General features: G+C 33.6%; 1 protein-coding gene across 3 annotated transcripts; it reads left to right on the forward strand.

Annotated features, from left to right (window-relative positions):
- Window positions 1-96: 96 nt before the first annotated feature.
- DCUN1D5 (defective in cullin neddylation 1 domain containing 5) lies at window positions 97-23,950 on the forward strand. 3 transcript variants are annotated; one of them, XM_069469004.1, is made up of 8 exons: window positions 97-469; window positions 2,590-2,681; window positions 7,801-7,871; window positions 8,279-8,370; window positions 19,165-19,273; window positions 19,359-19,463; window positions 21,642-21,744; window positions 23,564-23,950. In XM_069469004.1, the coding sequence occupies exons 1-8, from the start codon at window positions 384-386 to the stop codon at window positions 23,617-23,619; spliced, it is 714 nt and encodes a 237-aa protein (XP_069325105.1). In that variant the 5' UTR covers window positions 97-383; the 3' UTR covers window positions 23,620-23,950. The 3 variants fall into 3 exon arrangements, with proteins under 3 accessions (XP_069325105.1, XP_069325107.1, XP_069325108.1); XM_069469006.1 differs by lacking the exon at window positions 2,590-2,681 and having other exon boundaries at window positions 453-469; XM_069469007.1 differs by lacking the exons at window positions 97-469; window positions 2,590-2,681; window positions 8,279-8,370 and having other exon boundaries at window positions 7,808-7,871.
- Window positions 23,951-26,212: the final 2,262 nt, after the last annotated feature.

Genomic DNA, 26,212 nt, shown 5'->3' on the forward strand with positions numbered 1-26,212 from the left:
AGATAAGGCCAACTAGGGCCACGCCCCTCCCGGGGACCGGCTCTGCGCTTGCGTCACTTCCGGACCTGAGCGGTTCGCATCCGGGTGAAACTGAGCCTCTTGCTCTCTCTGACTGGTGGAGCTGCCGCGCTGTCCGCGTTATCTCCTCCCGGTGAGACCGAACTGCAGTGTCCACCGGTGAGGAGCCACCCTGTCCAGGGCAAAGAAAGACGAGGAGGAGACCTGGGAGCGGGCGGCGGCCGGGCTGCGCCGGTGCGGGCTGGCGACTCTGCTCCTCCGCTTGCTGCTGTCTCTGGGAACTGGGTGCCGGCGCTGAGGGGCTTCCAGCGGACAACGACCCTCTTCCCCGGCTCCCCTGCCCACCCTGCCGGGGAGGGCAGAAGATGCCGGTGAAGAAGAAAAGAAAATCCCCTGGGGTGGCAGCAGCAGTAGCGGAAGACGGAGGCCTCAAAAAGTGTAAAATCTCCAGGTACCACCTTCCCCCACCCTTCAAGCTTTCCTCCTTCCTCCTTTGCTGGACAGCTGGAGGAAAAGGAGTCGGGCCCAGCCTCCCGGAATCAGGCTGGAGACAGGTGAGGCCCCTCTGATCAAGCTAGGCTAGGCGGTAGGTGCAGAACAAACACATCGACTCTCCGCTTCCGACCAGACCTCGTGTTCGCGTGTGTGCGCTCTGGCGTTTATGGAGGAACTAGAAGAGCCGCACCACGTTTGAGTCTACGTGCACTGGAGGGTTGGGGAAACAGATGCACATATAAATTGCCCTCTTTCCCCCATCCCCAGCCTCCACCCCCTTTTTCCCGACCTAGAAGTGAGTACAGACTGCGGAAGGGTCACTTCTAGAATTTCTCTGTAGAGTGTGAAGAAAGGAGCAGAGCATGAGGAATCTTGACTTGACAACTGTCTTGGGAATGGTAGAAAGGAAAACTTCTGTGCTATAATTGGCATCCACATTTAATATTTGGAGTAGCCTAACCCGGAAGATCCCAGCAGGAAGCCTTTTAAATTGCAGGAGCCCCATTTTCTGGAAATAGAGTGCCTCACCTCTGCCAAGGCTTTATGTACAGAGTTGGAAAGGCCATGCATGCTTTTTGTTTTCTAGCGTTCAGAATGCTGTTAGCTCTAAGTATAAATATTAATAATTTGGGAGCTATTGTACTCTGTATCCTCTTGTGAGAAAGAAGACAAGGCAGAACTATATACTTATAGCTCTTTGGCCTCATTGTAGCTTATTATTGGGGCATCACATTTTTTTGTATGCTGCAAAAAAATCATTGCAATTTTGGTGTGAGAAGTGAAGTTTAAAAAAAAATCTTACTGGGTGTCTTTCTATCAATGGTTGGCACTTGATATGACAACTTCAGATGCTACCATTAAAGAAGACAATAGCCATCATTGTAAGGGGAAAATAATGATAGAGCTTTCCTTAAAAAGGGAGACCTACATCTTCCCTTTTGTAACTGGTTGAGTTTTTTTCCTTTGTTACTGTGCTTTGGCAAAGGAGGTTAACAAGTATTTCTTGATCTGTTAGTGTGAAAGATGATACAATTTTCTTCTCTTGGTAGCTAACATTAGAATTGACATGGTTATTTTAGTAGTTCATATTTTTATTAAACAGGCAAATTATTAGTTATTAGTTTCTATTAACTCTAACTTTTGGCCATCTTAAGTGTATAATGTATCAAAATTATTTAAATTAAATACATTAAAATAGCTAAACAGGCAGATTATTAAAACTAAGATGACACTTTGCTCTGTCAATTTACATTTTTAAATGTGGGACCCTTACTGTACATTAAATTACTCAATTGCAGAAGTTCTAGCATTTCTGTTTCATAGTGATAGTGTAATTATTTGAGTTCCTTGAGAAAAGATTCTCTGAAGTCCACTAAATCATAGAGGCCATTTTTGAACTTCCCAAATTTTAATGATTTTATGAAAAATAATGAAAATGATTTTATGAAAAAAATGAACATAATCTGGGATTAAATAGCCTCAGCCATTATTTGTACTGTTAATGACTTTTAGGAATTTTTATGTTTTTTTGTTGTTGTTGTTTAATCTGGGAAATTTAATATACCTTTATGTCCTGAGTCATCATTTATCTTTAAAAATCTATTTAAGCTTGGTAGATGATAAACAACTCTTATTAGAGCATTTTATTTTGAAATATTAAGTATCAAAATATACTTTGTACAATTTTGTTTTCAAATATTTATTATACATAAATACAGTTTCTATACAAATCAGTAGCAGAATCACAGTGAAGATTTGTACTTTCCCAGCTACCACTCCCGCAGTGAGACTGAGGTTGAACTTCTCTGGGTAGTCTTTTGAAATGTGGGAAATTAATTTTAGTTGATATTTTTGGAATTTGATAGTGATTGAAGTAGCATTTGGGTTTCGTTAGCCAGAAATTCTTATATAGAGACTACTGTTTCAAATTGCAAAAACTGAACTCCAATTTTTTTCCTATAATACCACCTGTTTAAAAAATGTGTAATGTTGAATTAAAATAGCTCATTTTGAACTTAGTTTCTCATTAGGAGCTGAGACTTGATAAAAATCTTAGACATTTGTGTGTTTTCTAAGCTATTGCAGATCCCAACCCCCTGCTAGACTAATAAGTGGAGAGGAACATTTTTCAAGCAAGAAGTGCCTGGCTTGGTTTTATGAGTATGCAGGTAATGAAATTTATATAAGAAGATATCAGTCATATGCTTAAAAGTTCTTTTGGTTTATACATTTAACAAATAATTTGTTGCAGGCCTGCTATGTGGTTTAGTGCTATGTGATGAGATTAGGGTCAACACTGAGGATTGATGAATAGGGTAAAAATTTGATGCATTTCAGACTGATATTTTTAAAAATATATATTCAGTATATATTTAGTGGGAAACTCATTTACTATTAATAAAATTTGTAAACAGATTCACTTATTAATTTATATCCATTGGCTAAAGTACTAGTCTGGAAAACAAAAAGTACATAATAAAACATTTTTCTATTCAGTACTCTGGAAAACACAAAGTACATAAGACATTTTTTATTCAATATTCTTATTTTTGAAATTTTTCTTCGCTACAAACTAACATTTTCTGAAACTTTAGGGAGACATAGTAAAAGATTTAAACCTCAGATACATCATTAACAACGCGCTTACCCTTTAATGGTTTTTATTTAGCCATTTGCTTCTATTAGAGATGCAGTAAGTAAGAAAGTAAATAGACGGATATGAATACAGCGTGATAAATACTGCATTAGAAAGATAAACTCTGAGAGTTCATAGGAATAATATATAACCCAGCCTTTAAAGTGTTATGAGAGGCTTTCTGGAGGAGCTAACTTACCTCAGCTAAATCCTATTAAGTGGTGAATGAAAAGCCTCTAGAGTGAGGCCATAGCTTAAGGTTGAAAGTCAAAGCTAGCCAGGCATGAGGTTGAAGGGGTAAGCAAATATATGTAAAAGAACAGTTGTTTCCTGTTTACGCTAACTTTTTCAGAAGCAGTTATGAAATTTTTTTTTTCTTAGAATAGTTTTGGTTTTTTGGAGTTACTGATTTTAAAGCTTTTTTCCCCCTTTTCCCTGTTTCCTTTTTCTTACCTGCTTCCTTATATTTTGGTTTTGTTTTTTCCCCTCTTTTTATCACTATCATTCTCAAAATGTTTGTTTAAAATAAAAGTGTACATGTAGCTCTTGCTTCATATTGAGTGCTAATCCACGTTAAGGTCTAAAGTGTACCCTGAATTTGACATACAAGTTTAGACAAACTGTATGGAAAGTGATACTATTTTGAAAGGGGGGCAGTAACTTCACTGTTGAGATTAGCTGAGTGATCCCAAAAGTATAATTTAAAAATTGTTTAGTAACAGAACAGATTCTTTCTAGACCAGAAAAAAATGCTATTACTGGCATCCCAAGACAACCACTAACCCAATTTAAATGAAGGGAGTTCATTTTCTTACTGACCTCCATTTAAAATGTTGACTCATTATTGAAAATGCCAATTTTGCTGGTATCCACAATATAGAATCAAAGGTCACTCATCTTATTTCACTTATAAAGGTTTCTAGATACCATAAAAATGGTAAATTTTTACCTTTTATGCTTACTTGTTTTGCCTCTCCTAGGAACTTTCCTAGTTAGCATAAGATTCTAATTAAACATTTATTTCCTATATTACCATTTTTAATAGCCAATATAATATAGTAATTGCTACTATTACTTCGGGAATTGTGCTAAATATATCATTTTTTCTTATGACCATTCTGTTAGTAGGTGGTGTTATTCCCATTTTATAGATGAGAAATCTGAGGCTTAGATTAAGTAGTTGGCCCAAGGTCATACAATGACAAGAGCCAGGATAGGATACAAACCAGGTCATTCTGACCCTAAAGCCCATGCTTTTAACTACTACTACTGCCTTATAATGTTTATTTTTAATTTAAGTATGTACATGATTATGTACATGGCAACTAATTTTCAATGTTACAAAGAAAATATTAGTGCACTTAAGCTTAACTTATCTTCTGTCATTCATTCAATGATTCATTTGATAAATATTTGTTGAGCACTTATTTGTGAGTCTGTGCTGAGTGCTGCAGATACAATGGTGAACAAGTCTGACTAGGTCCCTCCCCTCAGGGGACTTGTCTTCTAGTGAGTAAGACAGTCAGTAAACAGGTATGTAGTCAAAATAATTACAGATTATGGAGAGTTATAAAGGTAATAAATACAGTAAGGTTCAGGAATAGAGAGTAAGGAAAGGTCAGATAGACTTTCAGATTTGTGGAGACTACTTTGGGCAGAGACCTGGTCAGGGAGGAACCAGTTGTTTGTCAAATAAACAGAAACGGTTTTGTCTTAAAATGAGGATGGATGTCCTTATTAAAATGGAGACAGTAATTGTGCCTGAGAAAAATGCATGTGAAGTCCTTAGCGCACAATATCTGGTATATAGTCAGAACACAATAAATGTTATTGTTGAAACGTTAATAGTATTATAGCATCAGATTTACTGGTTGTGTGTTTTTTACTATGCTGTTCCAAAACTAACAGCTAGTCTTATGTAGCTTATGTTGAAGGTGCTGTGTCACTGAGTACTTTTTTTTTTTTTTTTTGGAGCATCTGTTATGGCTGGCATGGTATTAGGCTCTGCAGATACAGCTGGGAACATTTCTTATGGTTATAAAGAAATCAAGAAATTGATGGTGTTTGTTTTTCTTTTAGTTTTGAAAATATCATTAAATTTGTTGTCATGTGTGATAAGCCTGATGGTTTTGCCCTTTCACAAAACGTCTCATTCTTCAGTACTATTTAAATTAACAAGGATTCAGTAATGTACTGGGCCTATGGTAAACAAAAACATGGAAAGTGAAAGAGCACTTTTAAAGTCTTATGAAGAATTGAAAAATAGGGTTGGAATTGCATAGTCCTGATATAGTACCCAGCTGGTAGAGTGAACTGGTAGAGTGAACTAGTAGAGTGAACAAAATCATTTCCATAGCTTCTTTAATTGAGTGAAAACCTAGTTGTCCAAAAAAGTTAATTAAATTCATCTCCAGAGGTTTTACCCAAGGAGTAGTTTTATTGGAAGGATATGATTCAAAAAATATAATTAACATTATGTAATTGGGGAAAGAACATTGGTATAGACCTTGCTTTAGACTTAGATCTGTTGCTATTTGTATCACTTTTGAAAAGTCAGTTAACATTTATGGATCTTATCTATATAAGGTCATATATATACACACATATATGTGTGTGTGTATATATCTTATATATCTCTGTATAACCTAATTTGATTTTAGTAAAATTTTAATTACTAATCGCCAGCTAATCGACCAGTTTTTAGGGGGGCTATGCGATACTGATATTTCTTGACATAATTTGTCAGCCTTCTCTTCTAATCACTAATGGCAACTTTGAGGGCAAGTCTGCTTTTTTGCTTTAATAGGAAAATTTAGAATATATTCCTATCATAGCTTTAAAAAAAAAAACTTTTTTTCTCCTTAAATTTTATCTGATTTCTTTTCTTCCAACCATATATAAGGATACATACTCAGTTATTTTTTTTAACACCTTCATTATATATGTATGCTTTTTAAATTGCAAAAATTTTTTTTTTTTTTTTTTTTTTTTTGTTGAGACAGAGTCTCACTTTGTTGCCCAGGCTAGAGTGAGTGCCGTGGCATCAGCTTAGCTCACAGCAACCTCAGACTCCTCGGCTTAAGCGATCCTACTGCCTCAGCCTCCCGAGTAGCTGGGACTACAGGCATGCGCCACTATGCCCGGCTAATTTTTTCTATATAGATTTTTAGGTGTCCATATAATGTCTTTCTATTTTTAGTAGAGACGGGGTCTCGCTCAGGCTGGTCTCGAACTCCTGACCTTGAGCAATCCACCCGCCTCGGCCTCCCAGAGTGCTAGGATTACAGGCGTGAGCCACCGCGCCCGGCCATTAAATTGCAAAATTAACATTTTCTCATTAAAACAATTCTCTAAATATATAATAGGATGTGAAAGTCTCCTATAATTATCACCCCATTCACCTTTTAACACCTCAGTGCATTGTTAGTATTTATTTAAACCTCATGACATTTACCCTTTACACAAAAAAATTAAAAGAGGGTTTTGGTTTCAGACAATGTACTGATGTCATCTTAGCAGCCTGGATCTCATCTCAGGCAACAAGAATGTATTGACCATGTACTTGATGGCTTCTTTCTTTTATTAAGAAAAACTGCAGGACACTGGCTTTGTGTTGTGGTTATAACCTAAAGGTAGTACTTTAAAAGCCACCTGAGTAGCCTTGGTTTAATCTATCATTACAAAGCTGATGTGTTTTGGTCTTTAAAAAAGGAAGATAGAGGGTTCTTTTGGCTACTTTAACAATAATATTTCAAGACTATATTTTCAAAAGGCCATAGTAGTAAACACATTTTTATCATATTTCACATTGTTATAAAGTTTGTTTTAGTCTTACCCAAGTCACAAATGAGACCTAGTGATGATGTAATCACTATATTTTGGGAGTCTGATAACATTAAAAAAATGAGAATTGATGTATTGACTTACATTTAGTGTTACTAAGGGAGCAAAATAAGGAAAATGTTAAATATTAGTAATTAATTTTTGGACAAATGATAGACATAAACTAACTGAGAGATTAAACTTTTGTTTCTATGTTAAGGTGACATAACTGATGCCTTGCTGTCTATCTTAGAACCAAGATGACGAAGAAAATGGCTCTTTCTAGAAATGGAATGTACTAATTTTCATAAGTCATTTTGATAATGTGTATATCTTTCTTTTTTAATAATTAAATTTATATTTGAATATATTCCAAAAGGGCAATAAATGACCTTCCATTTTAATAAGTAAACAAATCTTCTCCTTCTGATTACTGTATTGAACTGTGCATTGGTTCTGATGCATTCTAGTAGATAAAAAAGCTACAGCCTTCTTATGTTTCTTTTTGTTCAGAGTAGGCTATCAGTAAATGTTCTTTTTAAGGGATAGGTTTATGTTTTTATACAAACCAGTGATTTATACTAATGGAGTATTTCTTTACTGCTTTATTTCCTTAATTTCATATTATAATATGGTTGTCAAAGAATACTTCAGAAATTTAAAATCTTGTAACAGTTATTTATACTTTATCAAAGCTGTGCCGAAATTCAAATTTAATTATTTGCAAAATATTATGATATATTCATAGATACATTTAACATAATGGCTTGTGTTTCATGTCAGTATTAAATTATAACAATAAAATATATAAATTGTTTTTGTCTTCGAAGGTCCTGATGAAGTTGTAGGGCCAGAAGGAATGGAAAAATTTTGTGAAGACATTGGTGTTGAACCTGAAAATGTATGTTTTATTTCTAAGTAGAATGGAATATAAGTGGGATGTAGCCTATTCATAAATTTCTAAAAATGGAGACACTAATCTTACATGAAGATTTTGTTTCTTCTTGTTTAATATTGTAAAGTTGCATTCAGGATATTTTTAATCAATTTAAGTTGGGCTAGTGTTCTCTTTCTTGATACAAATGTCATTTGTAATAGAGTGAGAGAGAATCTACCTTCAGAAACTATTAGAACTTTTTACTTTTAAGAAATTGGCACATTTCAGTTTCTTTATAGTTAATAATTCCAACTACTCTTTAATCATTGAAGGTTGGAAATAGTTGTATAAAAATGCTCTCCATGATAAATATAGACATGATTATCTCTATGCTGACTTTTCCCCTATCCTTTATGTTCTGTTCTTTCCAGATTATTATGTTAGTTTTAGCGTGGAAATTGGAGGCTGAAAGCATGGGATTTTTTACCAAGGAAGAATGGTTAAAGGGAATGACTTCATTACAGTAAGAAATTTTTTTAAAAAACAAATTTGATGGCCTATTTGAAGATCTTAATTGATATTTTGTGCTTCATAATTTTCAGGAGTAAGGTTTCACCTTAAAATAATCATCTGTTTGATCTATAACAGTCATTTTTGGAATTAACAAAATTATATCGTTGTCTTGGCAAATAGTTACCCCATGTTTTATATTTTCTAAGAAAGAACCTTAGTGTAGTCCTATTAAAATTCATTGATTCTGTTGGTGAGTAAATTAGAAGTCCATGATCAAAGAGTTATTTATATGCAGGTTGTTTGAGTAATAAAGGCTTTCCGTCTCTGAATACAGAATCCTACTATCTAAGGAGTTTGTTGGGCAGTCTTAAGCTCCGAGGCCTCCTGTCTCCCCTCTTCAATTTTATACTTGATTTAAAAAAATTGAAGGTAGAGTTACATGACACTTTTATTTATTTTTTGCCAAATGAAACTCATAAAGAACAAAAGTAAAAGTGTCGTACTACTCTCATGCAGTCTTAGCCATTTTATAGTTGTATACCTTCAGTTTAGGGTACTACCTTTGAACATTTTCTTAAGTTATAGAATTGCACCTGTATAAAAATAATTAAATTTTGGCTTTCCAGAATAAAGTGTGCTTTATTTTAGAATCAATTAATAATTGTGTGTTAGTTTTATATTATTGTGTTCCTAATGTTCATGCAGGATGTTACTAGTTGTCAACATTCTAAAATAGAGGAAGCATTAATTTATAATATTTTTGAGGCAAAAACTGGGGTTAATTAGCCATGTGGTTTTCTGTTGTGATTATGCTTTTATTAACACATTTAACTATTCTTTGTTCCTTGTTTGCCTGTCCTTAAAAAAAAAGTGGATTTGTTCATATGACATTTAAATTTTTAAATTTGAGTTTCCAGTGCCTAATGCTTTATCATTCTCTTTTTAACCAGCATTAACATATAGATTTTTTTTAATTTTTTATTCTTTTTTTAATTTCAGAATATTATGGGGGTACAAATGCTTTGGTTACATAAATTGCCTTTGCACGGCCCGCGTCAGAGCTGCAAGCATGCCCATCCCCCAGACAGTGTGTACCGCACCCATTAGGTGTGAGTTTGTCTATCCCCTCCTCCCCTCTCCCACCTAGATATTTTATATATTGTTTCCTTGGTAAATAAATACCTTTGCTCATGTGAACCAAATCATAATTTCTAGGATTGAACATAAAATCAACCCTCTCATTTCCATTATTTGTAGATGAGGGATCTGAGACTCAGGGAGGATAAGAAAATATTTAGCAAAGTTTACGCAGTTCCTTAGTGGGAAGAATTAGAACTTAGAATTTAAAGTTCCTGATTACTAGTCTACCATATTGAACTTCCTATTGTATTGTTCTTTTGTGTATAAATTAATATCCTTATAAAATAGGGGACCATTATTAACAATTTAGTTAGTTAGTTATAGAGATAGGTTCTCGCTTTACTGCCTAGGCTGGAGTATAGTGGTGCCATCATAGCTCACTGCAGCCTTGAACCCCTGGGCTCAAGTGGTCCTCCTGCCTCAGCCTTCTGAGTAGCTGGGACAACAGGCACATGCCACTATGCCCAGCTAATTTTATAAATTTATTTTTTGTGGAAATGGAGTCTCACCTTGGTGCCCAGGCTGATCTCGAATTCCTGGCCTCAGGTGATCCTTCCGCCTCAGTCACCCAAAGTGCTGGGATTACAGGTGTGAGCCACTATGCCCAGCCTACTTTTTAAATCATAGTATTTGTTGCAACCAAGACTGAATTCTGTCATACATCTAGGTGTCATAATGTGCCCAGTTAAAGACTGATTCTGAAATTGTTTGAGTTATTTCCCACTATTTAATTAGTTTTTATAGATAAAGATTAAATAAAATATATAAAATAGTATGCAAAGAATATAAACTAGTGTTTATACAACTCTGTTTCATTAAAATTTATGTTGTAACATGGCTTATTGATTATAAGAAATTTTATTTGGCATTGTAAGTGCTTTTTGTATCCCTCCTCTTAGTACTTTTTGTATACTGCTTTTTGGAGTATCCCAGCTAACAAGTGATTGTGTATTTTTAAACTAAAATGTTCCTTATGTTTTTGCATAAGTGGATATACTATAAAAATCCTTTGTATAACAAAAATGTACAAACACAAAGCATTTTCTAATATTTACTCCTGAATAATTAACATCATACGGTCTTGGGTATAAGAACAGGAATTGACTAGCCCATGAGCATAGATTTATTAGCACACCTTCCCTTATAGGAAGATCACAGCCTATACAAAATAAAAGCCATTATTTAGCACTTAAAATTGCCCCAGAAGTTTTTCTTTCACTCATTTATTATCCCTTGCTCATTTGCGTAGAACGATGTACTGTAGAACCTTGAAGCTACTCAAATAAGCAAGCATTCTTGTCTGGGAAAGTAGTTGTTTCTTCCTGTGGTCTAACTTGCTATGTGAAGTACAAAGTATCTTCCTTCATTGATCAGGTGTTATTATTCCCTTAATCTTCTTATAAGAAAAAAAAACTTGCTATGTATAAAATAGTTTGAAATTTAAACCAAGAGAGACAAAAGAATCTATATGTCTTAATTTTAAAATTACTAACTGTTTAGTATACTTGGGATTATATAATAAATATAATCTTAAAATATAAAATGTTACAGTCTCAATTTCCTTTGTATGTTTTTCATATTTTTAGAATTGAATTTAACCTGGACATCTGGTGGTCTCTAAATCACCTTAAGATAGTTATCAGTTGTTTTAATTAATTAATTTTAACCCATGGTTCTACTTTAGTAAAGCTATCCTAAAAAATAGAAGCAGTCTGGTAGTTAAAACATACATTGTTGTCAAGGTTAGTGGCTATCATAATCATGATTAATTGTAATCTGTATTGTATAATGTGTTATAGTTTTTAGAATACTTTTTTAACATTCATTTGTTTTAAGTTTGTCTTCATATAGATGTTCTATAACTAAGTTGGCTTTCCTTTTTGTGTGAAAGAATTTGTTGGTATGAATTTGTATATAACTAGACTACACTGGCCATTTTGTAAGTTTCAGGGGATGAAATTGCCATATTCTCTCCAGATATTTAGCTTTATGTAGTTTTCATCTTAATAATAGTCAAATTTCCCTGAAAATCAGATTTAATTTTGTAGATATTTATATTAAACACCTATGTCATATAAGGTACTCTGCCACTTACTGATGATCACAGTGAGGCATAAGACGACACAGCTCTCACCTTTTCGTTAATATTCTAAGAGAGCAGAGAAGACATTGTGACACTACAACCATAAACCCAGGTAGAACATGACAAGTGCTAGAGTGAAAATACAAAGTACTGTGGAAGCACAGATTCTGCTAAGGTTATTTAGCTGAGTATGTAGAGAAATCTTTACAGGTGTAGCATGTGAACTAGAACTTGAAGAATGATTCGGATTTTGTTGTTTGAAGATATGAGACAATGTTTCAGAAGAGAGAAATTGTGGGCCTTGAGGAAGGAAATCATAAGTTTGAGGGAAGTAGTCTGGTTTGTTAGAATCATAAAATACATAAAGAAAATTGCCAGAATAGATTTAAATGGTTGAGGTAATGGCTAGCTACATTGTGGAGGGCTTTAACGACTTGAAAGCGTTTAAATCATATGTTATAGATATTGAGAAAGCATAAGAGATTTTTGGACACACAGGAATCATGAAAGATGTTTGGGATAGTTTTCAATGAACAATTGTTCTTAATGTTTTAAGTTCATAGACTCTTGAGACTCTCGTGAAAACTATGGACCTTCTCCCCATTAGGATGCAGATTCACTGCTACACACAAAAGTTTGCATGTGCAGTCAGGAGGTTATAACTCTTTCTCTTCCTCCATCTATAGATACAAGGTTCCAAGGATAGTTGCAAAATTTTGTTCTGGCATACTGTAACTAGAGTGAAGAACTTTGCTCATATCTGCTAGCTGAAAGTTTGTTGTTGGAGTAAGGGTGAAATACCACGTCAGCAGAGGAAACTGAGCATAGACCTTTGAAGAGGATTGTACTTTATTATGATACTGAAAAAAAGGGAGAAGAGAACACCATCTAACAACAGTGGTAGTATAATAACTAAGCTGCCAGTAAATCACAAGTTGTACATCTTATGTCTCCGTATAGAGCCCTGGACTTTGAAGATTAAATGGAATGGCCTGGCTTGACCTTTCTTTGAGAGAGAGAAGGGAATGAGAAACATTTATATGATTTTTTTGATGGAGGTGGAAGAGTCAGGTAGATAGGATGTTATGGTGTGTGTGGTGTGTGATTATCATTCCTTTACCATTTGGGGCCCAAATACTAATTGCCATTGACATCCATCCCCTCTTCTCTCCCCTGCGGTCATCAATTTCAAAATGCCTCCTTCCACTTTTCCAAAAACCCTTAGAGGTAGACAATATTGGTCTAGTTGATAAATCTGATTTAGAGGAAGTTCTAAATCCAGAACTTTGTGATAAATTTCTTTGTGTTACACGTCACTGTTTCACAGCACATTTATTGGTACTTATTAGGAAGAGAACCTCGTACAAATATAATACATAACTGAGACTTTCTTCTCATTTTAAAGGTCTTTAATGAAACAGAAACTTGAAAGCCTCCCTTGGTAATCATATGTTTAGCAATACCAGGAAATTAATTTCCAAGTCCTAATGTTGAAATTTAAACCCATTTCTTCTCCGTTCTAACCGCAGTGGCCTTGGAGAGTGGTATCATATTGTGCCAATGTTCCCAAAAATCCATGTGGTTTTATTTGGTTGCTATTCAAAAAAACTCTCTCTTGCTTTCCATAATATGCTAGTTAAGTATTTATTTATTTTTTCAGACAGAGGAAGTATTCCTTTTAAACTTTGCAAGTTCAGAGGTATTGATGTGTTATTATTTGGGGGCTAGATTATTATTAATTTATTTATTTCTCCATCATAACCTGTCTCTGAAATGGGTCTAGATTAAATAGAAGAATTGTGTTAGTGACTACTTGGGTACATTTACTGGTTTTGCTAGGTCTGTTGATGGTCTTTGTAGGACTGGTAGTAAATGTGGAGGATTTTTTCCTTTCTTTTTTTCTTTTAATTTTACTCTTCTTAACTCTTCCCTAAAAAGAAAACATTAATTGTCAGCTCTATTGTATTCTTTCTCTGCTCAAGATTTACAGTAGACCATTAGGAATGAATGGTCTCACACAGTTTGGACAGAGATGTGTGGTGTAGGTGATTTTTTACTCCATTTGCCTCAAGAGGAGCATATCAGGCTTAAGAACTGTATTAAGCATTTAACACATATGTTCTCATTTAATCTGTATGGTTGTCCTGTGAATGTTTAAAATTTTTAAATTAGGAAACTGAGGCTGAATAAGGTTAAGTAGCTTACCTTATGGTTGTTCTGTAAAATTATTATTGTTATTGTCATTTTAAAAATGAGAAACAAGCTGAAAAAGGTTCAGTAACTTGCCTAAACCCACATGGCCAGAAATGGAGAAGTTGGAATTGTAAACAGAATCTGTTTGATTTGAAACTGTTATTTCTTTTCACATTATCTCTCTGTCTTAAGCTTATTGAGATTACATAAGTAAGATTGTTGCCACGTGTACCCATGGAATGTAAAACATTTGGAAAAGATTGTAATTTTTTTGATTCTTACCTCCTTAGTGAGTTCTCAGTCACTACGTTTTGCTTTATGATTTTGTATGGTCTACAATTTACCACTAACTTTTCCTCAGTTACAAATTTTGAAACTTTTTATAATTAAATAAATATATCACTTACCTTGTTTATTTTTGATATTCACACTTTTATTAACAAATATTTTTGGAACACTGCTATATGTTATTCTATGACAAGGGTTTTTAAACTTAGGTGGTAGGGAGAGGAAGAACTTAGAATGTCAGGAGGCATCCTTTATCATCTTTGCCCTCTTAAATCTCAAGTCTATTAAGATTCTGCATAAGATTTTGTGTGAAAATGTGATTTACATTACTTTAAAAAAAAGGTGAAAAACATTGCTTTAAGAAACTACAAAGATATAGAAGATGAAGCCCATACTTGGGACAGGTCATGATGTGCAAGGGAGTACATGTAACTAGATACTTAAAATGTATCCCTCTGAACATTTTCGAATGATAAGTCTGGAGATCTTGAAGACTTCATCTTCAGATTTTCAAATAGCATTATAGCAGCTTGTAATCTGAGAATTTGTTTCTTTTGCATATCTCCATGGTAGAAGTTAACTGCATTTTCAGCTTTCATTATAGCCTTATTTTTCACATAATGAATGCTTTTTGTACTAATAGAAACCACTTACTGAAATAGTAAATAATGAATTTCTGATAAATAGTAAGAGTAAAATTTTCTTCTTTCTTCCTGAAGTATATTATACATTCATTTATATATAAGCAATTAGGCCCCTGCCAGATTAGATGGTTAATTTATCCAAATTTTTATTTACATTTTTGGCAACGTGTCAGGTTAAATGTGCAAAGAAACCATTTCTTATGTAAAACACTTAAATGCTAGAGAAAATATAAAAACATCTTTTAAATAGCATACCTAGGCTCGCCTGTAAATTAAGGAAGATAATCAGAGGCCAGAAATGATGAGAGATGATGATTCCATAGGTATCTATGGAATTGGCATTTTTACCGTGAGGACACTTACCTATTCCTAGTCACCTAGGGTCTGTCTGTTACCTTGTCATGCATGTTGAGAACAGGTGACGGAGTGCAAACATGGCATGTATAGGGTGGGAATCAGATCAGAAACTCCCACATACAGACATTGATGATAGATTTACGCAATACTTGGAAATTGGATTGCGTGAGCTTGGTTTTGCATACAGTTGGAGGTAAAGAGCCTCCTGAGAGAATTCTTAGTCCTGAATTCATTGTTTGCGGATTTGGGGTAGAATTCATGGTTTGTATAACCCAAGCCAAAAATTGTATTTTAGAATAGTTCCGGGTAAGTAGGACTCCCATTTTTGTAGTGGAAGTAATTCTTCTGTAGAAGAACGCATTTTAAGCAGAAACCTCAATTTTTATAGAAAAAGGTTCCATAACTGTGTATTTAAAGAAAAAGGAAGAATGGTCTCAGGTGATCAGATTTCATATAATTAAATTTCTAAAAGTGAAAAATAGCAGATTGAAAATTTAGTAGATGAGATAGAAAGGAAATAGATATAATTAAAGTATAAGGATCAGTGACCTATAATATTTAAGGAGATTTGTGCAGAGAGGCAGAAAGAAAATGGAAAAAAAGAGGCTAACAGACATGGAGGATAAATTTTTTTACTGTTGAGTTTTGAAAGTTCTCTATATAGTCTAGATATTAGTCCTTTATTGAATATGTGGTTTGTAAACATTTTTCCCATTCTATGACTAGTCTTTTCATCCTCTTACAAGATCTTTTGCAGAACAAAAATTTTTAATTTTGATGAAGTCCAATTTATCAGTTTTTCTTATAGATTGTGCTTTTGATATCAAGTCTAAGAATTCTTTGCCTAGCCCTAGATTCTGAGAATATTGCATTTTTCCTAGAAGATTTATATTCTTAAATTTTACATTTAAGTCATTGGTGCATTTTGAATTAGTTTCTGTAAAAGGTATTAGACTTAGGTCTTGGTTTATTTCTTTGCCTGTGGATACCCACTTGCTCCAGTACTATTTGTTGAAAAAGCTATTTTTCCTCCATTGAATTGCTTTTGTACTTTTGTCAAAAAGCTATACATATTTGCGTGGGTCAGGTTCTCTATTCTGTTCCATTTATATGTCTTAACCTTTGGCCAATACCACACAGTCTTGATTATTGTGGCTATGTAAGTCTTGAAATCAGACAGACTGATTCATCATTTTTTAAAATTGTTCTAGCTATTCTAGTTTCTTTGCTTTTCCATAAAAATTTTAGAATAATCTTCTCGATATATACAAAAAAATTTTGGTTAACCATATGAATTTGGGGAAAATTGACATCTTTACTATTTTGAGTCTTCCAATACATGGAAGATAGATATGTCTCTCCATTTTTGTAGATGTTTGATTTCCTTCATCAGTGTTATGTAGTTTTTAGCATATAAGTCCTATATATCTTTTGTTAGAATTGTACCTATTTCATTTTATATTGCGCCATTGAAAATGATACTGTATATTTAATTGCAGTGTCCACATATTTGTGCTAATATGTAGACATACAATTGATTTTTGTATGTTTATTTTGTATCCTGTGCCTTTGGTGAACTTATTTATTCTAAGGTATTTTTTTTGTTTGTTTTGTTTTGTTTTATTTTTAGTATTCCTATATTGTTCCTCAAGTCACCACCTTTCAGAGTCTTATGTTTGTTTTACGTATAACATCCAAGGATTTTAGTTGTCCCCAGGAGAGAGAAGGAAAAGTACATTTATTCTATCTTCCTGGAAGTAGAAGTTACTTCTTTTATCTATTAAAAAAAATTTTTTTAATCTTCTACCCACTTCATCCTACTCAAATTAGTGCCTCCTTTCTCTGTGCCACTTTAGAACCAGATTCTTTGAAATCATTTATCAATACTTGTTTTCTGCAGTTTCTCTCTTATTCTCTCTTAAACCTATTCCAGTAAGATTTTTATCCCTACCACTCCTCCAAAACAACTCTTATCAAAATGTCATTTACAAGTGAGTAATAAAAGCAGTAATACTTATCAAAACTTGTGGTTGTAGCTAAAGTTGTACTAAGAGAGAAATCTGTAGTCTTAAATGATATATTAAATGAATTAAATTCTGGCAAGATTGGTCAAGAGAAACAATGAAAAGGCAAAAATAAATAATGTTAATGCAGATTAGAAAATGTTATAAATATTTTAATGAACATATTTAAATAAAATAATATGTGAAATAATCCAATTATTAGAAATTTATAAGTGACCAAGACATTCAAAAAGAAATAGAAAATCTCAGTGGTTCTGTAACCATTCAAATGGTTACAAAATGTTGATTTAGTTAAAAGTCTTTCTTTCCTTCTCTCAATAAAAAAGGTCCAGATGACTTTTCATCTAAGTTCAGACAAATGCTAATTCCATGGCTATATAAACTTCTTCAGAAAACAGAAAAAAAAAAAAAAAGGTAGTAATATTCATTTCATTTTCTGAGGCTTATACTACAAATTTTTTTTTTTTTTTTTTTTTGTTGAGACAGAGTCTCACTTTGTTGCCCAGGCTAGAGTGAGTGCCGTGGCGTCAGCTTAGCTCACAGCAACCTCAGACTCCTCGGCTTAAGCGATCCTACTGCCTCAGCCTCCCGAGTAGCTGGGACTACAGGCATGCGCCACTATGCCCGGCTAATTTTTTCTATATAGATTTTTAGTTGTCCATATAATTTCTTTCTATTTTTAGTAGAGACGGGGTCTCGCTCTTGCTCAGGCTGGTCTCGAACTCCTGACCTCAAGCGATCCACCCGCCTCGGCCTCCCAGAGAGCTAGGATTACAGGCGTGAGCCACCGCGCCCGGCCATATATACTACAAATTTGTTATCAAAACTAGCAAGGAGAGTGTCTAAGAAATTTACCAACTAGACTCACTTGGGAACATAGCAAAAAATAATTTGGCAATGTGTAAAACAGGTAACATGACCAAATTGGCTTATTCTAGAAATGCAAGTTTTAGTTGATACTAGGAATTTGTTCAAAATGTTTACACTTTACTAAAATTATAAGTTACTACACATCATAGACCTTCACATCATTAATTTAGAATAGTGAAAGTCTGAGAAAATGTGAGAATGCCGGGTGTCTGTAGAACAATTTAGTTTTGAGTGTAATGCACATTTTATTGAGGGAGAGTCAGATGGTCTCTCAGAGTTGGCAGAGTGTGAGGTAGGGCTTGATGAATAATGTTTTGTCAGAATGTTGGTGGGAACATTTCAAGTAGAGGAAATAGGGGTGCTAAAGCATAGCTGTGGCATTTGCTAATGGTAAGTGAATGTAACTAGAGCATGGTAAGGATATTGGGAAATGGCAGGAGATGAGACCGGAGATTTGTGCTAAATTGTGAAAAGCCTTGTCTGCCTTGCTTCTTGCTAAATAGTGGAATTTGTCAACCCACTGAGAGTTGGAAAGCCAGTCAAGATTTTTGAGCCTTCCATCTATTTAGCTCCCTATATTTAATGTTTTGTCTTTAGAAATAACTTACTGTTTGCGTGTTTTTGCATATGTAACTTATTTGAAGTTAGGTGCTTCCACTGATTGACTTTTTGTTCATTAAAAATGTAGGAATCTGGATTTATGACTGAAACACTTAATATAATGTATTAATTTCCTCTGTGTTACATCCTGAACTTTTAAAACCACTCATGGCTAATCTCTTTCACCAAGCTGTTGCCTTAAAACTCTCCAGAGAAATATGTGACAGAGGCCTGATTAATTGCATGTGCTCTGTCACTTTTTAACTTTGTGATAAAAGCATATTTTAATACATCTCTTTTTAAGAAATATTGATGAATTTATTGGAATTTTTTGATTTGAGTTGTATTTTTTTTTTGAAGAAAAGTCATTGGAGTGAACTTTCATTGATTGCTAGGTTTTTTCTTTTCCCCCTTTTTCCTTTTTTTATTACATTGTTAGATGCAAGCAACAAATTTGTTTGTTACTCTAAATTTGTGAATCAGGGAATTTTAACTTCATAAGTGCACTCACTTTCTTCTTAAATGCATTTCTTCTAACCCCCAATGATGCTTTCATTTAATTTTTTTGATTATATAATTTGTTTGATTTTTTTTTTTCATTTAAGGTGTGACTGCACAGAAAAGTTACAGAACAAATTTGACTTTTTACGCTCACAGTTAAATGATATTTCATCGTTTAAAAATATCTACAGATACGCCTTTGATTTTGCAAGGGTAGGTGTAATTTCTGTGTTTAGTTGTTTTAATAGCTTTCCCCCTTGAAACCACACTTATGAAAATTTTTTCACTTATATTCTAGGATAAAGATCAGAGAAGCCTTGATATTGATACTGCTAAATCTATGTTAGCTCTTCTGCTTGGGAGGACATGGCCACTGTTTTCAGTATTTTACCAGTACCTGGAGGTATGTATGTTTTTTAAATTTTGAAATACTATTTTAAAACTTAATCTGATTGAAAAGTATACTTTTAATTAAGGAACAAGTAGATTTTTAATATTATACTTTTAAAAAATCTTGAGTAGACAAAACTTTGTTAAAATGTATGTATCTCTTGTCATTTCTGGACATTTTAGTTCATGTTTATTAATATATTTTGTACATAAGATATTTTCATTCCACCTACACACATACACACAACACACATATACAACATAAAACCTCCAAGAAATATATTTTAGCACAGACATTCTTCATGCAAAACTAGTTTCTTGGGTTTTCGTCCAGAGAGAATTGATACCAGCACACAAATCTCAAGCTTCTAAATCTCGTTTCTTTCTGTTGTTATACAGGGTCTTAGGCTGAAATGCACATAAGAGAACCAATTTAGTAATGAAACTTTCCTCTTCTACTTATGCTCAATCTAAAGAATAGAGTAAGGCTATTAATAGTTTTTATGTCCACAAATCTGAGAATGGCTATGATAGTATATGCTTAACACACTGACTGCCACACTAGAAAAAAAAAAATTTTTTCCTTGGGGCCACGGTGTTTTATTACAAAAATAGAATAAAAACTTCTAAAACAAAATGATCCTTTCTAATTTTAATGAAAAATTTGTTATTTTTTTATCGGTTGTGTTTTTTTAATAAAAAAGTAATATAAAAACTTGAAAGTATTGTAAAAAGTAATGTGAAAACTTGAAAAGTAGTTCATAAGGGTAAAGTGTTTTTCTTGACTTGTCAGGTTTAAGTGTAATTTAAAGGTAAACCATAAATAGAAAAATGAAATTTATTGACTTCTATTCACTTACTCCACATTTTTAGAATTAAATTGTCTTAATATTAATTGTAATAATAACATCAACAAGTAAAATTTTCATGAACCAACTGCATGGTTTTGCCCAGGGGGCCACCCATCACATAACATGTATGCTACAGCCTGGCAGCATGAGTTGCCTGTATACCATCCAGTTCCCAAGGTAGAGATACGTGAGTTATATATGCTTCATGAGGCCCCAGGCTCAAAACTAGCGTGAGTTAAATACAACTCACATGGCAGTTAATGTGCTAAATACTGGTTACTAAAAAATAGTATGCTGAGTTTAGGGAGTGTTCCTTTAGAAGATTTATCATAGCATCTAATATAGGAAGTGATTCTAAGAAGGTGTTATTTTTTCCATTGTTTTCTTTGTCTAGCTCTATATATGTTTTTGCACTCTTTTAATTTGAGGATTTTTTTGGTATAGTTGTCACCATTTCTTGGATACAGACGCTTTTGCCTTTGGAAATAATTTCTTATAAAGCTGATTGCTTGTCATAGCAAGTTCTCCAAAGTAGTTTTATTTAAAGCTTATGATAAGAGAGAATGATATGAAAAGGTCTTATGTGAATGAGTTTTGTGCACAATTAAATCTTTAAGCCCAATAAAATAAATGTTTCTGATGGATAGTATCTACTTTCTTCTTAGTAGTTTTGGGCAAAAATAAATTTAATTGACTAGAAGAATATTCTGCTCTATGGGGAGCTGAGAACAACAACTAAATATTTTCAAACACTTGTTATGTGCAGGCTGTTTGGCGTAAATTATCTTTTTTAATCTTTATAATACAATTTTGAATTCAGTTTTATCCCCATTTAGCAAATGAGGAGAAATGTGTTCTCTTCTTTTCCAAGGTCACTCAGTTAAGTGGCAGAGGTGGGATTTGAACCCAAGCCTATACTCTTCCCACTGCCTCCAAAGACACCATCCTCAAAATGTGGCTAAATAGTAAATTTTATGCAAAGAAATGATTTGCAAGGAAGCAGCACAAGGGAACTTACTGGATGTAGGAAATGTTACGTATCTTGATCTTGGTGGTTACACAAGTATACAAATATAAAAATTCATTGAGTTTTATCCTTACTGTTAGTGCCCTTGACGCTCTTAGTAGTCCTCAAAAATGAAAGCAAATAAAGGGAAAAAAATCCATAATGTTAATGCCCTTCAGGAATCTCTTAGAAATGCAAATAATTTAATTAAAGCAAGAATAAATGTTTTGGGAAAAACCAAATCACAAAAAAAGTTATAACTAAATTTACTAAAGTCAAGCCCTAATAAGTACTGTTGGTTCTGTAATCCAAATATTTAAATCATTTTCCACAGCAATCGAAGTATCGTGTTATGAACAAAGATCAGTGGTACAATGTATTAGAATTTAGCAGAACAGTTCATGCCGATCTTAGTAACTACGATGAAGATGGTGCTTGTAAGTATGATATAAAGTGTTCTATGAAAATACAATTTCTAAAAATATTAAGTGAGTATATATTTATGTAGCGTTAGCATAAATTTTAAACTTTTCAACAGTAACTTTTATTATTTAATCATGTGAGGGGACGTAGGAGAGGTAGAGAGGTTAGAGTCTGCAGTATTATAAGATCTGTGTTGGTAAATGAAGTGTTTTCAATTCTTCTCTAACGAAACATTGCTAAATTTAAATTTTAATTTCTGCATCTAGAAAGTACAATTCTGCTTTACTCCTGTCTTTCCTGACATTTTCCTGTGGAAGAAAGATGCAGTCATGATACTAAAAATATGAAAGCAAATTGCACAGTCAGCTACGATAGAAAAAGCTTTAAAGTTAATAGCATAAACAATATAGCCAATAATGTCAAAATAACGTCTCTGAAATTTATAAATTGATCTGAATAAACTGATAGTGAAATATTTACAATTTTTCAATCCTTCAAGTTAAAATATCTGTCCATTCTCCTCAGTGGGAAGGCTAGAATGCCATAAAACAGAATTTTGAAGTAATGGTAAATTAATTAGGCAAGCCAAATTCAATAGAACTATAAATTATGTTTTCAGTTCCTACCTCCATTTTGGCTGCAGGTATTGTTTTACTCTTCAGAAGGGTTATATGGAAAGGTATATTTTCTATATGCTTAAACTGAAATTATGCACCTATTTCTGAAAAAATAAAATACTGAGGAAGGAATAACTATTTCTACTTGTATATATTGTGTCCTCCCCCTACGAGAAGGTATAACATTTAATATTATTTTAAAGAAATAATGCCTAGCAGCAGTAAACTGGCCTAAGGGCTGTATAGGGCCTGCAGATGTGTGTATTCATGTATTTTGAACCGATATTTAGAACTGGGAAATTTTGTATAAAAATACAGCTTTTAGATTTGTTTGGAAAATCAGAAAATCTGACACAATTGCATCTGTGGTCCTTCAAAGAAATCAGAGGCTGGAGCCAAATAGTGTTGTGTTGAACTTGCTTTCCAGTTTGACAGTCCACAGTATGCCAACACCTAGGCTGTTTTCAGTTGCCATTTATTATTGTACTTGCTCTGCTGCTTTTTTTACAGTACTGAAATATGTCTATCAAAAGCAAGAAGAAGAAAGAGACCACCAGAAGATTATGTATTTTAAGAAAAATAGGGCAAGCATATTTCTTTGTGGCAATGATTTTTCCTACATTTAAATAAAATAAACCCTGAGCTCAGTTAAACACTGAGCTCATTTACCTACCTGGCTTCTGTAGGTAATGAGTTTAGACCTTTCCTGCATTAATAAAAATGTCTTTTTTAGAATAGTACTTAGCTCATTAGTAAAGTATTCATTAGGCACTTGCTTTGTGTTCAGCTTTGTACTACATCCTGTCACTGGAATAAAGCAAGTCTCTTATGGCCAATCCCCAACAAGCTTACACACTTCTTGGGGAGGTAACATAGAAATACTACCTTAAACACTTTTCAGATTGTTTAATAATTAAATGCCAGAATGCTGTGGGCACTTAGAAAAAGGGAGAGGTTAGTATTGACTAAGTTATTAGAGGATTCATGAAACACATCCTGAGAAGGAAGTTGCTACAGTTACCCATTGTGGAAGGTCCTTTATGTCTCTAAGGGTGAAAAAGAAAACATCATTAAATGGAACAGGGTGGCTGGAAGTAAAACACCTGAAGAAGGGAAGAGTCAGGCCCCCATCACCACTGAGCTTGTGGGGAATTTGTTTTATAGTTGGAAAGATGAGTTCATTGAATTCTAACAAAAATTGTTTCTTTATTTCTAGGGCCTGTTCTTCTTGATGAATTTGTTGAGTGGCAAAAAGTCCGTCAAACATCATAGCAAGAACTATTGTGAAGAAAGTGCAAACCTTTTGATTCCCCTGTGTGTACAAGCTATTGAGATGAGGGAGAAAAATCTAAAGGGTGCATTTTCATTCATGTGAAAGACTTCTCATAGTACTTTTTTTCCTTTTTTTAAAGGAGGTTTTCTTGTTACATGTGATGGGCATTGAGCCACACCTCTTCTTAGACTGAATATTGAAGTTTTTTGTTTCTAGTTATGTTTATAACATTTATTTCAGAACAATAAAGATTCAGATTTGTGACAAAGGCCTTAAAGTAAAGATGTCCCTTGAGTGTCAGAGTGGTATTTATTTTTATAAATTTGAATTCTTGAATTTCTGAGGTTCTAATTCACCATGAATTTGTGGAATTTTAAAGATTTTAAACATCTTCATATTTGGCAATGTAGTCTGATGGCTTATTATATTCATCTCTGCACAATTAAGAAGAATATTGGCCTTGACTTCTGGAATAATGATTTTCTGATGCAGCTAATAAACATTTCTAGATATTGGAAGTCCCCCTACTTTTAGCTCTGGGTTGCTGTAAAAGCTGCCAAGGTCTTATGCATATATCTTATCTGAAGAGTTTAAAATTGGAAAGATTATGTCCAATTAATTTGTTTTCTAACCATTAAATAGCATTGTCATAAGCATATATGAACATCGTGTGTATATTCTTACTGTGAATTTTAAGTTTTCTGTCCTGTCAGTTAAAAAGTTTTGTTTGTATTTGAAAGAGCAAGATATATGAATGACCTCAGAATCAGACAGCTTTGTGAGAGAATTAGGACTACTATGGAAATTGTATCATTATTGTTACTAGCGGCATATTTGTGATATTTTTAACTGTCATTATGTAGGGAGTTTTGTTAAGAACACTTTTTTTTTTTTTGCCTTAAGAGAACTTTAGTTCTGATGTAGATTTAGTTAAGATACACATAGGAAAAGAAGATAATAGAGAAGGAACCATGAGAGAACTCTTGGTGTAATTGTGCCCACCTCAGTGGAGCCATTTACATTGGTAGTATCTCAGCATTGCTATCAGTAATTATCACAATTTTCTGACTGTTGGCAATAAAGTATCTTAAGGAAACGGCAGCCTTTCCTAATTCACATAAAAGGCACCTTTTGGACTAACAGCAGGCCTGTTGGTACATTTCTTTTCAAGCCATCCATTATGCCAGTGATATGAAAAACTTTATTCACAGTCACAGTCCAGTCACATCTTAAATAAGATTCCTGATATCACTGTGTGAGTGGAGAGAAGTAAATAGATTATTTTTCCATAAGGAGGTTTCTATTGGGATTTAAGTAAAAACTGACTTGATGGTGAATTTATTTAATGAGTGATTTTTCATTATTGATTACTTAAGGAAGAATGGCATGTTAAAGCTGCTTAATGTTTGCTTTTTTGGTTAATGAGCAGAGAGAAAATGATTGCCAATATTTTATTAATACTTCTTAATAAGATTACTTTGAATAGTTTTATAAAACGCTGATATATTAGTAGGAAACAATATTTTCCTAAATGTCATAGAAAAGGATAATTTTCCTGGAATGCACCTATTTAGTATTAGCATTGCTAAATTATTAGAACTGAGCATACCAATGGTGTTATGATTTAGTGATGTTTTAATGTCAAATTTATTATAAGGAAAGCATTTAGATTTTTAGACTTTTGAGTTTATAACTTAATTGACTCTTCTCTCCAAGGCATAACTTCTGAACTTGAAGAATATTGTCCATTTTTGTTTAATTCCAAAACATATAATTTAAGTGATATTTTAGTTGTCAATTTGTAGCCTCAACTAATGGTAATATCTTTATCATCTTCAATATTTGAGTAAAATAAGAAACACTCAAAACTTATAGATGACTTTTAATAAAATAAAATATATGAAAATACAGTTATCCCTCAGTATATGCAGGAGATTGGTATCAGGACCCCCACATATACCCAATCTGTGCATACTCAAGTCCCACAGTCAGCCCTACAGGACCTGCCTATATGAAAAGTCAGCCCTCTATATGCATGGGTTTCACATCCTGCAAATACTTTATTTTCAATGTGCGTTTGGTTGGAAAAAAAAAAATCTGCATATAAGTGGACCTGCACAGTTCAAACCCATGTTTGCTCACTTTTCCAAAGATACTTTTAAGATTTTTTGAGTCTGAAAATGAAAATGAAATTTACTTTCTTCTTTTTTTTTTTTTTTTTTGTTCAACAGTCTGATCCCACCCTGGCCATTCCTGCTTTACTCTGTTGCTCTATTTCTCTTACCTTATTAAGGTCATAACATTTGCCTACTTTGGAGGCAAATATACTCTGCCTAATTCATCAGTCAGGGTGTGGACTGTGTCTGCTCTTGTCTTTCCTTTCTTGATTTTGGACAGCATTTGATTTATTGGGAAACTTATGATCAAGATGTTAAGTGATAAAAACAAAGAAGACAATATTAAGGAGCCTTCAGTATAAAAAAGAAATGTAACTGTTCTGGCTCTTTTTTTGACCAGTTAGCTTTAAGTGCCTTCCCAGGAATCCTGTTGTAAAAAATTTTCAGAATTATTTCCTTTGTACAGGATGAAATA

This window comes from Eulemur rufifrons, chromosome 6, assembly GCF_041146395.1.
Source record: "Eulemur rufifrons isolate Redbay chromosome 6, OSU_ERuf_1, whole genome shotgun sequence".
Taxonomy (NCBI): Eukaryota; Metazoa; Chordata; class Mammalia; order Primates; family Lemuridae; genus Eulemur; species Eulemur rufifrons.